At 43.2% G+C, this 12,369-nt stretch overlaps 1 protein-coding gene across 4 annotated transcripts in view; it reads right to left on the reverse strand.

Annotated features, from left to right (window-relative positions):
* Nucleotides 1-1,495: 1,495 nt before the first annotated feature.
* COL8A2 (collagen type VIII alpha 2 chain) overlaps nucleotides 1,496-12,369 on the reverse strand; it is a 133,734-nt gene continuing 122,860 nt past the window's right edge. For all 4 annotated transcript variants that reach the window (XM_066574980.1, XM_066574981.1, XM_066574982.1 and 1 more), the window contains one exon: nucleotides 1,496-6,572. In XM_066574980.1, the coding sequence (XP_066431077.1) occupies nucleotides 4,651-6,572 (1,922 nt within the window). In that variant the 3' untranslated portion in view covers nucleotides 1,496-4,650. The remainder of the gene's footprint in view (nucleotides 6,573-12,369) is intronic.

The following is a 12,369-nucleotide window of genomic DNA, read 5'->3' on the forward strand; positions in this document are numbered from 1 at the left end:
CCCATGCAAGGGATATTTGCTGTGGCCGAGCAGTCCTGTTTCAGGGTAAAGTATAGTATTGTAGGTACATTTCAGTGTAAACTGCACATCCACAGATACTTTCATTTGCCAGTAGGCGATCAGGAAGGATGTTTTTTTTGCTGTTCAATGATGTTGACATTTCAAATTCACTTAGTTAATATAAAAGGTTGAACTTAATGCATGTCTTTATTAAACTCACTACGTATGTTACAATATAAGGAATAGTGTATAACATTGAGATATTTGTTCCAGACCTTTAGAAAATCATTAGAGTATCTCATAAATGCTACTGTACTAAATCGTTTCCTTCAGGCCCACAGACTCTGAATGCAGCGCAGGGCATGTGTGTAGTCACCGCTCCATTGACACTCCTCCTTACAGAGCTTGTGTAGTGAGAAGAAACAGGGGTCTTGGAACCCTCATTCTAGTGATCGGTGTAAGTCCCACAACTGGGGTCTTCATAATCGGACATTTATCACCTATTCTATAGACAAGTAACAAATGTCCACTGCCAGTGAACTCCTTAACCCTTTCCAATCCAATTTTAGATTCACGATTTCCTAAAAGGCTTTCTCTTTTTGCTGTTATACAACGGTGCCATCTGCCGGCTAAAGCCAGTGTGTGTGCACCAGAGAGGCTCCGACAGTGGAGTGGCTGATAATAGATGGTAAGAATACCCTGTCGGACGTCTTCTGACATTTGAGCTGTGCAAGCTTCAATCAGAACATAGGAAGACGTCATACAGTGAATTGGAAAGGGTTAAAGGGGATGTTCAATCGCGAACTAAAATACTCCAAACTAAATCTAAAACCTAAAGTAACAATGTGTGAGTCAGTATCTATAGTATAGTACATTCTTATCTGCTATTTATTTCCCTCAGATGCTACTGCTTGGCTTCTTTTTATCTAAGCTCCATTAGTGCAAAACTGTGATATGTGACTACAGTTTATCTATTCTGTCTACAGGGACTCTGAAGTAGTCTGACGTCCACCTCCTGTCTCATCATTGGTTCAATCTCAAGTTCTATATGTCATACTTTTATTGTGTTTATTCAATCTGATGTATATATGCCATTTACATTAAATCTGATAATGATAACATAGATGGCAGTATTGATGCCATTTTTATAGTGCTAACCCTTACTGCTTACATATGGGGTCTAGTTTCACCCTCACTTTCATTGCCTGTATAGTGCGTGTTGCCATTCTACAGCTCATAAATTAGAACCCTATGGTAAAGTTAAATCCTCCCTGCATATTTCCTTTGCTTACTGTAGAAATGAAATTGTCAAGGAATAGGTTTTCCTTAGATTTTTTTTACTACATTAGATGAAGCAATTTCCTTCTTGTGAATAGAAACACAAACATATAAAACCCATGCAGTCACACATCAAGCACACACATGTAGGCTGAACGCACAGCTGCTCACATCCCTCATACGCACTTCATTCCTTCAAAGGAAACCGCAGACAAGACAGAGTTCAGATATTTTATTAGGAAACTGTCTCTATGTTATTCAGTCAGCAAAAACATAGGCAGTCAGCTACGGCTGGACAGGAAAACCCCCCAATAGAAATCCTGTTTCAGCCACCCACAAACAGAGGCCCATATAATATGCAGAAGAGGGCAAATCCCCAGCAGAACGCCATTGATATTTCTGTGTCAGACAACAGATTCTAGGGTTCTGCTGAGCCTCTCTTTAAATTATTATTCAACCTATTACTTTAATTGGCTTTCTTAGAAATATTCAATTTATAATTGCCCTAATATTTTTGATGGAAGCAGAACAAGTATCACTTCTTGTTGGGAACAGATTCAAGTAATATATTTGTCTGTTTGATTAATGACGGTTGATTATTTCTTGGCAAAAGAGAACCCTGCAAACGTTCATCTAGTGCAGCTCTGCTGACAGTCTTATCATTAATGTACGTGCCAGAACACACTTTGCTTTGCAATAGAAATGTTACCAGACCGCCTGGGCAAATAATCCTCTTTATTTCTTAAAAAGTAACAAAGATATCATCAATAACCAAACAGCTGTGTGGGGAGACTTGGAGTTTCCGGTGATATTCTAGATTGTCACAGTTCACATTGAGAAGTACAGACGTAGCTGTAGAAAGTGATAAATTAGCACATTACTTTGCTTTAAATAACTAAAGTATATTGGATGGCTTGTTTAGGATTAGAAAGAGGGAAGGCCTCTGTCTCAGAAACAGTGCCACCCTTGCCCATGGGTTGTGTCTGGTACTGCATATAAATCTTATTCAGGAGAATGAGGATAAGCTGCAATACTAAACACTGCTCAAGACAAAGAATGCTGCTGCTTCTGGAATGTCTAATGTTAGACAACTCCTTTAGGTTTGGCTCTCTTAACCCTTTCCAATCCAATTTCTATCCTGGTTTTCCTAGGGGGCTTACTCTTTTTCTGCCGTTATACAATGGCCCTATCTGCTGGCTAAAGCCAGTATTGCATGTTGTGACATGTTGGATAGGCTCCGACAGCAGAGAGGCTGGCAATGTACAGTAAGAGAACCCCGACGGACGTCTTCCAACATCGGGGCTGTACAGCCTTAAATCATAATGTCTTAAGAAGTCAGACAGTGGATTGGAAAGGGTTAAACTACGCTACTCAACTGCTAGTTACTGTGCCTGCACACTATATGGAGGTGCATTTTGAAAACCATCATAAGTTAGGGGTACTTATGTTTGACCCGTGATCATTAACCACTTCTCTGCAAAATAACCCTGGTCACCCGGCATGTTCACAGCCTAATTGTGCAGTGAGGAGGTTAATGTAAGATGCGCAATAACATATCTCCTTATCCCAAATCCCATTACAGTTCAAGCATTATCAATACAAAATCCATTAATATTAGCAGGACAAAACAGGAATGATATTTTCAAAAACCAAAGATGCTGTTTTGAGAATAATATTGCACTATATGAATACATAACATTGGTAAGTAGGGCATAGCACCATTGCAAACAACTGGATAATAAAGTAAAAAAATGATTACACTGAAGAGTCATTTATTAAAAAGGTACTGAATGGTGAAGAGAAACAATAAACCAACACTCTCTTCCCACTCAAAAATGTCATATTTTTAAAAAATATAAGCATCATAGAATGGCAAGAATTAAAAAAAAAAACTTGAGCCATAAAGTTTTCTAGCTAATGGCCGAGGATGCTTTAGATCACATTCTTGGTTTCAAAGTGGAATAAACATGTAGCCTGTCAAGAAGGCTTCCGTCCATCCAGAGTCTACAACTCTTCACGTATCAGATGTTAAATCACAGTAGACTGTGATTTACAAAAAATAAATGGTCCATCAATGAGGGAAATACAGTCTATGTGCCTCATACTGAATATTGTGATACTGCTCTATATATGGGATCTCTAATGTAATAGTACAATATAATAGAAGGCAACATGCCAGGTACCATGAATATGTCAGTGCATTTTTGCAGAAGCTATATAGAAGGTGATTAAACTCAACATACATATTAGCTTTCCAAAATAACATAAATTACAATATGGTAGTAGATATCAATTTGTATTGATAGTGCCAGTTAGTGAGTAGACACCTCATAAGGAAACTTTCACATGGGACAGAATAGGCCGCACAATGCACCGCAGTAAATTCTGCACTAAAACCTGCAGGCTTTCTGTGGATTTTGATGCAGAATTGAGAATGGCCTAAAACATGCCTGCAATTACGCATCACAATCCCCAGTTTGGCCTACAGATTTTGGTGTGGAATTCCTTAGCTGTGGATTTGGCTGCGTCCTGTGGCGTAATTCCATCCCATATGTCAGGTCCCTAATTCACCAATTCATGGTTCCTGGAGTGAATTTGTTTGCATGAGCATTTACAGTACATTACTATATTTACATCTCTAACAAGTGTGTCAGAACCTTTTCTTTTAAGATTTACCTTGAAACCAATATTTTAATATGCTTCAAAAATTGGGTTAGTCTTATTGTGGTACAAAGTGTGAAAAAGTGTTTGAAAGCAACTTCCAGTCTTGGAGAAAACCAAGAGTCAGCAGATACTACTCTACAAAAGGAAAACCCTATCACACATACTCACAGTTTGTGTATCTCCTTAAACATTCAACAATTTCCTTTGATTCCTAGAAATGCTTCTATTGTCTTAGAAGGTAGATAAAAACTATAGGAATGTAATGGAGGCTATAGGCAGAGTGCATGAAACTTTGAAACCATTAATTATCTGGCAAGGTCATCCTCATTGCATTAAGTGTTGATGCAGTGTTTTAACAACTAAAATACTATGCGACACATGTAGCAAGTAATGATAAATTAAACAATCCACAAATCCAACAAAATAATCAATATTACGGAACATTTGAGGTTCCAATGAACTTCTAAGCTGTAGAACACTGGCATAGCACAGTCATCTTGCCACAAGCTTGCTGGTCTGCTCTGATTATTATGTCACTGGGTGGTAATGTGACTGTTTAAAAAGTCTTGTTTCAGCATCTTAAACAAGTATCCATGTCTTTTCTTTCCTCCCAGTGGATATATAAGTGTAGACAGTCTTTTTTGTTGCTCTGCATGTAATTTGTAAAGATAGTTTATGACTAGGGCTAGAAATGTTATTGCAAGTCCATTATGTAGGACAAAGGAGGAAGCCAGAGAATGAAGAATGAATGTACTCTGTTGAATATAACCCATTTGCTTGGTCTGAAGGCATCTGGACCCAGACTTGGTCATTTTCCTTGAGTTCTAACACTGCACTCCCAGAGGCTTGGTCCATATACCCTTTCTTGTATTCATCATATGTGTAAGTAGCTGGTACATTGTTCTTGTAAAGAGCAACCCAGATGTTGGTTCCTTTGACATGGACATGGTAAGCAAAGTAATAAATTCCAGGAAGAGAACAAGTAAATATCCCAGTAAGAGGATTATAACCATTTTGGCCATTGTACAAAGTCCGATCAAATTTGATAGGCATGCCAGAAGGAGGGAATGGTGTAGTTAAGATAGCAGTAAATGCTGGGGCTACTTTGGCAGATAGTTCTCCAGTTCCATATTGAGGTCTTCCAGGTTTTTCATTGCCTACTGTACCTCCTTCCACGCCCCCGTCCGGCAAGTGTAAACCAGCAATTGTGCTTTCACTATAGATTCCTGGTTGACCTGGTGGTCCGGGTGGACCAGGTTGCCCAGGTTGGCCATTTAAGCCAGGTGATCCTGGAACTCCTGGCGGTCCTGCAGGGCCAATTAGACCTGGCTCACCAATGATACTATTGCCTTGTGGCCCAGGAAAGCCGGGTTCCCCTTTTAATCCTGGAAATCCTTGTGGCCCAATGGGGCCAGAAGATCCTTGCAGACCAGGAATACCAGCTGGACCTCTTGGGCCTGGTTGCCCTGGAAATCCCCCTTCTCCTTTTGGCCCTGGACTACCTATTTGACCTGACAAACCTGGAACACCCATTAGCCCTACCTCTCCTTTTGGTCCAATTGGCCCCGGAAGTCCTTTTAGGCCTGGAAGTCCCCTTTCACCTGGAATACCTGGTTTACCAACAAATCCATTGGGGCCCTGATTTCCTGGAATGCCAGGTGCACCTGAAGGCCCAGTTGGTCCAATGTCACCTTTCAAACCAGGTAGACCATTTTTTCCTGGCAATCCCATGGAACCTGGAAGTCCTGGAGGTCCTATAATGCCTTGTGGCCCTTGCTCACCTGGTTCACCATCGAACCCTGGCTCTCCTTTTTCTCCTACTCCTCCAGAAATTCCAACAAGACCTCTATCACCTTTCAATCCAGGCAGACCTGGTTTTCCATACCCTGGTGACCCTGGCAACCCTGGTAAGCCTCGTATACCTGGTTCTCCTTTTGGGCCTAATGGTCCTTGTAGTCCTGGTAATCCATCTAAACCTGGTTTACCAATTCCATCAATGCCAGGCTTACCTTGTGGGCCCTGTGGCCCTGGTGGCCCAACCACCCCTGGTGACCCAGGTGGACCTACATCACCTCTATCTCCTGTGCCTCCTGGTAATCCATCAAGTCCTGGTTTTCCATTACCTGGCAAACCAGGTTGGCCCATCAGCCCAGGTGGGCCTGAAGGGCCACGAGTACCAGGCAGTCCTGGTTTGCCAATGCCAGCTTCTCCTTTAATGCCTTTCTCTCCACGAGGTCCTGCCTCACCTTTTAAACCAGGTTCACCCCTGATACCTTGCTGTCCTGGAGCACCTTGAACACCTGGTTTTCCATTTGACGAGATTCCTGAAGGGCCAGGAATTCCAGGAGATCCAGACAACCCTCTAGGGCCTTGCTCTCCCCTCATTCCTTGTTCCCCTTTTGAGCCATGCATACCCTTAGGTCCAATTTTGCCAGGCATACCTGGTAAACCTGGTTTTCCAATGCTAGAAAAGCCAGGAGGACCGGCAGGCCCTGGCATTCCTTGTAATCCAGGTTTTCCTATTCCTGGCTTTCCAGGTGGTCCAGGAGGCCCAAGTGGTCCCTGTGGACCAGGTTTTCCAGCTGGTCCAGGTTCTCCTTTAAGGTCAAGTGGAAGCACCGGGGGCATATCTGTAATGATAAGACAGAAAAAATAATAATTTCTCAATATATATTTTTTGAATATATTTATATATATTAACAATATTTAATATTAGTAATATCAAATTGTATACTCCAGACTGTACCGTTGAAAAAACCCTACCCTCCAGCCACTGATTGACAGTTTTCACCCAATGCAAAGTGTTTGGGAAAAGGCTGTCAATCAGTGGCTCTATGGCAGGGAAAACCCACAGCTCACGAGCATGAGGACTCCTTCTTCACTACACAAGGCAAGTGCTGCAGCTATTAAATTTTTCTAATTCAGTCAACATTTGAGTCTGTTGTGTTAAATATTAAAAATAAAGATAATAATAAATATTTATACAGAAAAATAACATACTGTTTACCACAGCAATAACGGAACGTCGGGGTATACTAGTGCAGTATCCTCATAAAAATCTAAATAGTAGTGAGTATGTACTCAAGACTGTACAGTTAAAAATACTATACAATTAAAAATGCATACTGGATTCAATGTAACATTTCCACATAAAAACCACAATGTTTAAACTGCTACCATAAATGCAGTCCACTGTGGTATCGCTATTAATATGCTGAAACTGTTATTACACTAGGCAACGGAAATAAAAAATTGTGTCCGGGAATCAGTGGTATTTTCACATTATTTGGATAACAAACAAATGGCTATTAACAGTTATTGAGCCAAAACTCTGATTGTCACATTTCTAACTAAGGCCTCGTTCACACGAGCATGCATTTGCATGCACGTATGTGCACACAAATCCGTGCACCCACGGACGTGCCAAAGCAAGAGTGAACAAAACTCTGTGCATCATTGCCTTCAATGCACCATTGCACCATTGCCCTGCAGTGATTTTCGGGGAAGGGCTTTAAATATATAAGGATTCCTTCATCCCCGCGGGGATGAAGGAAACTCCTGCCAAAGCTGTCACAGCTGTAACAGCTGTGGCAGAAGTCCGCAGTATTCTCCCTATGTTTTCAATGGGGCTAGCGCTGCTGCCCCTGGCCCCATTGAGAACACTGGCAATATTACAGCATTTTTCTTGTGCTGCGAGGCGAGTGTTTTCACTTGCTCTCACAGCAAAAGACAGAATAAAACGCCAGTGAGCCCTTAATCTGATTTCATTAGCAGAGGGGAGGGCGCGGGCTGGGTGGTAAATTGAGATAAGGGAAGCAATGTAGGGTCATGCGGTGCTGTGGAGAGCTTTGTGGATGAGGGTAGGGAGTTTGAATTGAAATCTGTATTTGACGGGCAGCCAGTGCAGTGACTGGCACAGAGCAGAGGCGTCCGAGTAGCGGCTGGACAGGAAGATGAGCCTGGCTGTTGCATTCAGGACGAATTGGAGAGGGGAGAGTCTGGCAAAGTAGAGGCCGATCAGCAATGAGTTGCAATAATTGAGCCGAGAGGGGATGAGGGCAAGCGTGTCCATGGTGAGAAAAGGGCGAATTCTTGCGATGTTCTTGAGATGCAGCTGACATGTTCAGGCCAGAGATTGGATATAGGGGGTGAAGTAGAGAGCAAGCGTGCTTTCTGGGAGTTATGGTGGTGCCACATACTGAGATGGAGATGTCAGGATGAGGTCGGTTAGTAGAGGGCATTAACACTAGTAGGTCACTTTTGAGAGGTTCAGTTTTAGGTAGCGAGAGGACATAGTGTTAGAGACAGCGGACAGTCCGTCGGTGGTGTTCTGGAGGACTGTTGCTGTGATATAACTGAAGGAGGTGTATAACAGGGTATTGTCAGCATAGAGATGGTACTGAAAGCCAAATTTCCTGATGGTCTAGCCAATGGGGATGTGTAGATGGAGAAGAGGAGGCGGCCGAGAACCGAGCCCTGGGGGACCCCAACAGCAAGAGGAAGAGGAAAGCAGGTAGAGCCAGCAAAGCAGCCACTGAAGGAGGATTTGGGTAGGCAGGGGGAGAACCAGGTGAGAGCGGTGTCCTTTAGTCCAATGGAGCGAAGCATACTGAGGAGGAGTTTGTGGTCAACAGTGTGAAATGCTGCAGAGGGGTTGAGAAGGATCAGTTGGGAGAAGTCGCTGCTCGATTTGTCCATCAGGAGATCGTTTGACACTTTAGTCAGGGCAGTTTCTATCAAGTGTAGGGGGTGGACCTCTAAGGGGTCAAGAAGAGAGCTTTCTGAGAGATAGCTTATAAGGCGGGGGTAAAGTTCTAGTACTTTGGAGATGAAGGCGAGGTTGGAGATGGGTCGGTAGTTGGCAGCATCGGTCGAGTCAAGAGTTGGTTTCTTTAGCGGGGGGGATATTATAGCGAGTTTGAATGAGGAGGGGAAGATGCCAGAGGTCAGAGAAAGATTTTAATATAGTGGTGAGGTGGGAGATAACCACCGGGAAGAAGGATCGCAGCAGGTGTGAGGGGAGTGGGTTGCTAGCGCAGGTGGTGGGGCGAACAGAGCAAAGCAATCTGGAGACTTCTTCCTTCTCTCATTGGTCTGAGTACAGAGGGTAAGCAAGAGCTGGTACTGACGAAACTAAGGTCAGGTCTAGTCTGGTATTGGGAGATTATTTCCTGCCGGATGTCGTCAATTTTCTTTTTGAAGTAAGCAGCCAGCTCTTCAGCGCTGAGGCCCGTCACTGGGGTCCGCAGTTTTGGACTGAGAAGAGAGTGGAAAATGTGTTAAAGAGTCGTTTAGAGTTGTGAGATAGTGAGGAGACGAGAGAGGTGAATGAGACTTGTTTGGCATGATGGAGGGCGAGGTTGTAGGTTCTGAGCATGAATTTAAAGTGGAGAAAGTCTGCAGTCTTTCTCCATAGCCATTCAGCACACCTAGAGCACCACTGGATGAAGCGCATTTGAGGCGTGAGCCAGGGCTGCCGTGGTCTACATCGGGTTGCTTGGGTCACAGGGGTCGGCACTTTATCCAGGGCATGTTTGAGATTGGTGTTGTAATGTGCAGTAGCCAGGTTGGGGGAGAAGAGGAGAGAGATAACGGAAAGAGAAGACTGTAGGGACTCAGCAAAGTTTTGGGTGTGAACGGCCTGAAGGTTCCTGTAAGTACGGTAGGTAGGGTCTGGGGAGATACTAGGAAGCTTGACAGAGAAGGAGAGGAGGTTATGGTCCGATAGTGGGAGAGGGGAATTCGTGAAGTCGGAAGCAGAGCAGAGATGGAGGAAGACCAGATCAAGAGTATTGCCATCCCTGTGAGTGGGAACAAGTAGGGAACAAATATTTTGAACTCACCCAGGGACAGCACAGGGGATAGTACCGAGCGACAGAGCAGAAGAAGCAGCAGAGATCTGAAAAACTGGAGTTCCATGCCACAACGGCGCTTGTGTATGGCAGAAGGAAGGGAAGAAGCCATTTGGTGGAGGCGGGGAGGCGCAGCAGTTCCCGCCAGAACTCACCACCAATCAGCGGTAGGTATGGGCGGCAGTGGGGAAGAGAGAACGCTGCTAACTGATTGCATATTTGTTCATGTGATAGTGAGTTAAATGCGCGATTGCGCTAATTAAATAGCAGTCACACGTTAAACTAACGATTGGGCAAACAAATGGTGATCGCAATGAATTTCAGCACATTCGCTCTATAAGATTCAGCAACTTCCCCCCCCCCCCCCCCACTTTGGAGGGGAAAGAAGTGTGTCTTATAGAGCGAAAAATACGGTAGATATTAGAAAAAAACTTTCTGACAGTGAGGGTGATCAATGAGTGGAACAGGCTACCACGGGAGGTGGTGAGTTCTCCTTCAATGGATGTGTTCAAACAGAGGCTGGACAGACATCTGTCTGGGATGATTTAGTAAATCCTGCACTGAGGTTGGATGCCTCCATTGACATCAATTGAGGCTGTCTGTGCTGATTCCACAGTGAAATAGAGCAAGCTGGGATTTTTCTTCGGCTCGCTGAATACGCAATTCATATCTGCAAGTGTGAAGCAAAATTCAAAAATCAATGCCTTTCAATGCCCATGTTTTACTGCGGAAAGTCCAGACAGACACCAAAAGTGGAATCAACAATTCAAATCCAGTTGGGGGGCCTAACCTTAAAGGGGTTGTCTCGCGGCAAACATCAAAATTTTACATTACCCCATTCCCCCTGTCACCCCCCTGGCATAAAATAGCAATTTAAAGTGGTTTTTAAACCGCTTGCTACTCACCGATCCGACGAAATATGGAGTTATAAAAATCTACTCCCTAAGATGGCCGCCTGTCCTTTCCCAGGGATGCACTGCGGTTTTCTCCCATGGTGCACCGCGGGTCTTCTCCCACGGTGCACCATGGGCTCTGTGCTTTCCATTGCCAATTCCAGCCTCCTGATTGGCTGGAATCGGCACACGTGACGGGGCGGAGATATGATGATGACGCGGTGACCAGCTCTCCGGCACGAGCGGCCCCATTCACCAGCCAGAAGCACGGACTGCGCAAGCGCGTCTAAAAACGCCAGAAGATATCAGAATTAGACAGATCCATGGCGACGGGGACGCTAGCAACGGAGCAGGTAAGTGAATAACTTCTGTATGGCTCATATTTAATGCACGATATACATTACAAAGTGCATTAATATGGCCATACAGAAGTGTATAACCCCACTTGCTGCCACGGGACAACCCCTTTAAAAGTGAAAAATTTGCAACTGGGCATTTAATTCACTAGGGGTCTCTGATTCAAATTAAAAGATCATTTTAGATTCTGCTCTTGACATCTTAGCAATAAAATTTCCTCCCCGCCAATCCTTACTTTTCTGTATATATATTTAAGATTATTTTTGATATTCAACACAAAAGACTAAGATGTTGACTGAACTAATTCAACTTAAAATTATTGATCATTTCTTTCATCACTCGCACAGCTTATTCAAATAATCTTCCGGTGTTGCTATTTAAATGAGGTATAGATTTAGGATGTTTGTATAAATGCAGCATGATATATTATAGTAGAAGTAAAGGTAGTAACAAACACAATGATAAATTTAAAAAATTTCAAGCTGCAGCGCTTGCCTTGTGTAGTAAAAGAGTCCTCATTTTCATGAGCTGCGGGTTTTTACCCGTCACACAGCTGCTGATTGACAGCCTTTTCCCAAACAGTTTGCATAGAGCGAAAACTGTCAATCAGTGGCTGGAAGGTGTGCTTAGCCCACACTTCAAGAATACTAAGGACACCGCGCTTGTGTATACTGTCGAGAGGACCCTTTCCTCATGAGTGCTGCAACTCTTAATAAAGTGGAAATTTCTCAAAATCTGCAGGACAGACGCACATAAAAGACAGAATGCTGAAATCAGAGTGTCTGCCACTACCTACTGCTGCCCTCAGAGATGACAGCATAAACGTGGTGACATATTTCCTTCAAGTATAGCATATGAACACTGAAGATAGTGATTTGCTGCAGTGTTCACATCATAGTTTTTGGCATATTAATAAAGATCAACAGGGATGATAGGAGTATTGATGTTGAAATGCTGGGCATTTAAAAGATGTTGTTTTTTTTATTTATTTTAGCACACAGACTGCAGTTTTTCCCTCTTAAATACCCCTTTAAATCATGTTTTTATTTTAATTTCCATTGTTGTGTTTTATATTTTTTATTTACACTGGCCACTAGAGCAGATATAGTAGGCTGATGCTCCCTGTTTTCAGTACAGACTGGAACAGTACAAGCAGAGTCATCTTATTATAATTAGAGGGCAAATAAATGAAAAACAGTTCTGTACCACTGAAGGCTAACGTCAGATAGCAACACTATGCACACACAGACAAGGCTCCCTTTTCACTCTCTGCTGGAAAACTTTCTACTCCATGATTTCCTTGAGATAATGTAAGCCTGTCATAA

The sequence above is a fragment of the Eleutherodactylus coqui genome, chromosome 1, assembly GCF_035609145.1.
Source record: "Eleutherodactylus coqui strain aEleCoq1 chromosome 1, aEleCoq1.hap1, whole genome shotgun sequence".
NCBI lineage: Eukaryota > Metazoa > Chordata > Amphibia > Anura > Eleutherodactylidae > Eleutherodactylus > Eleutherodactylus coqui.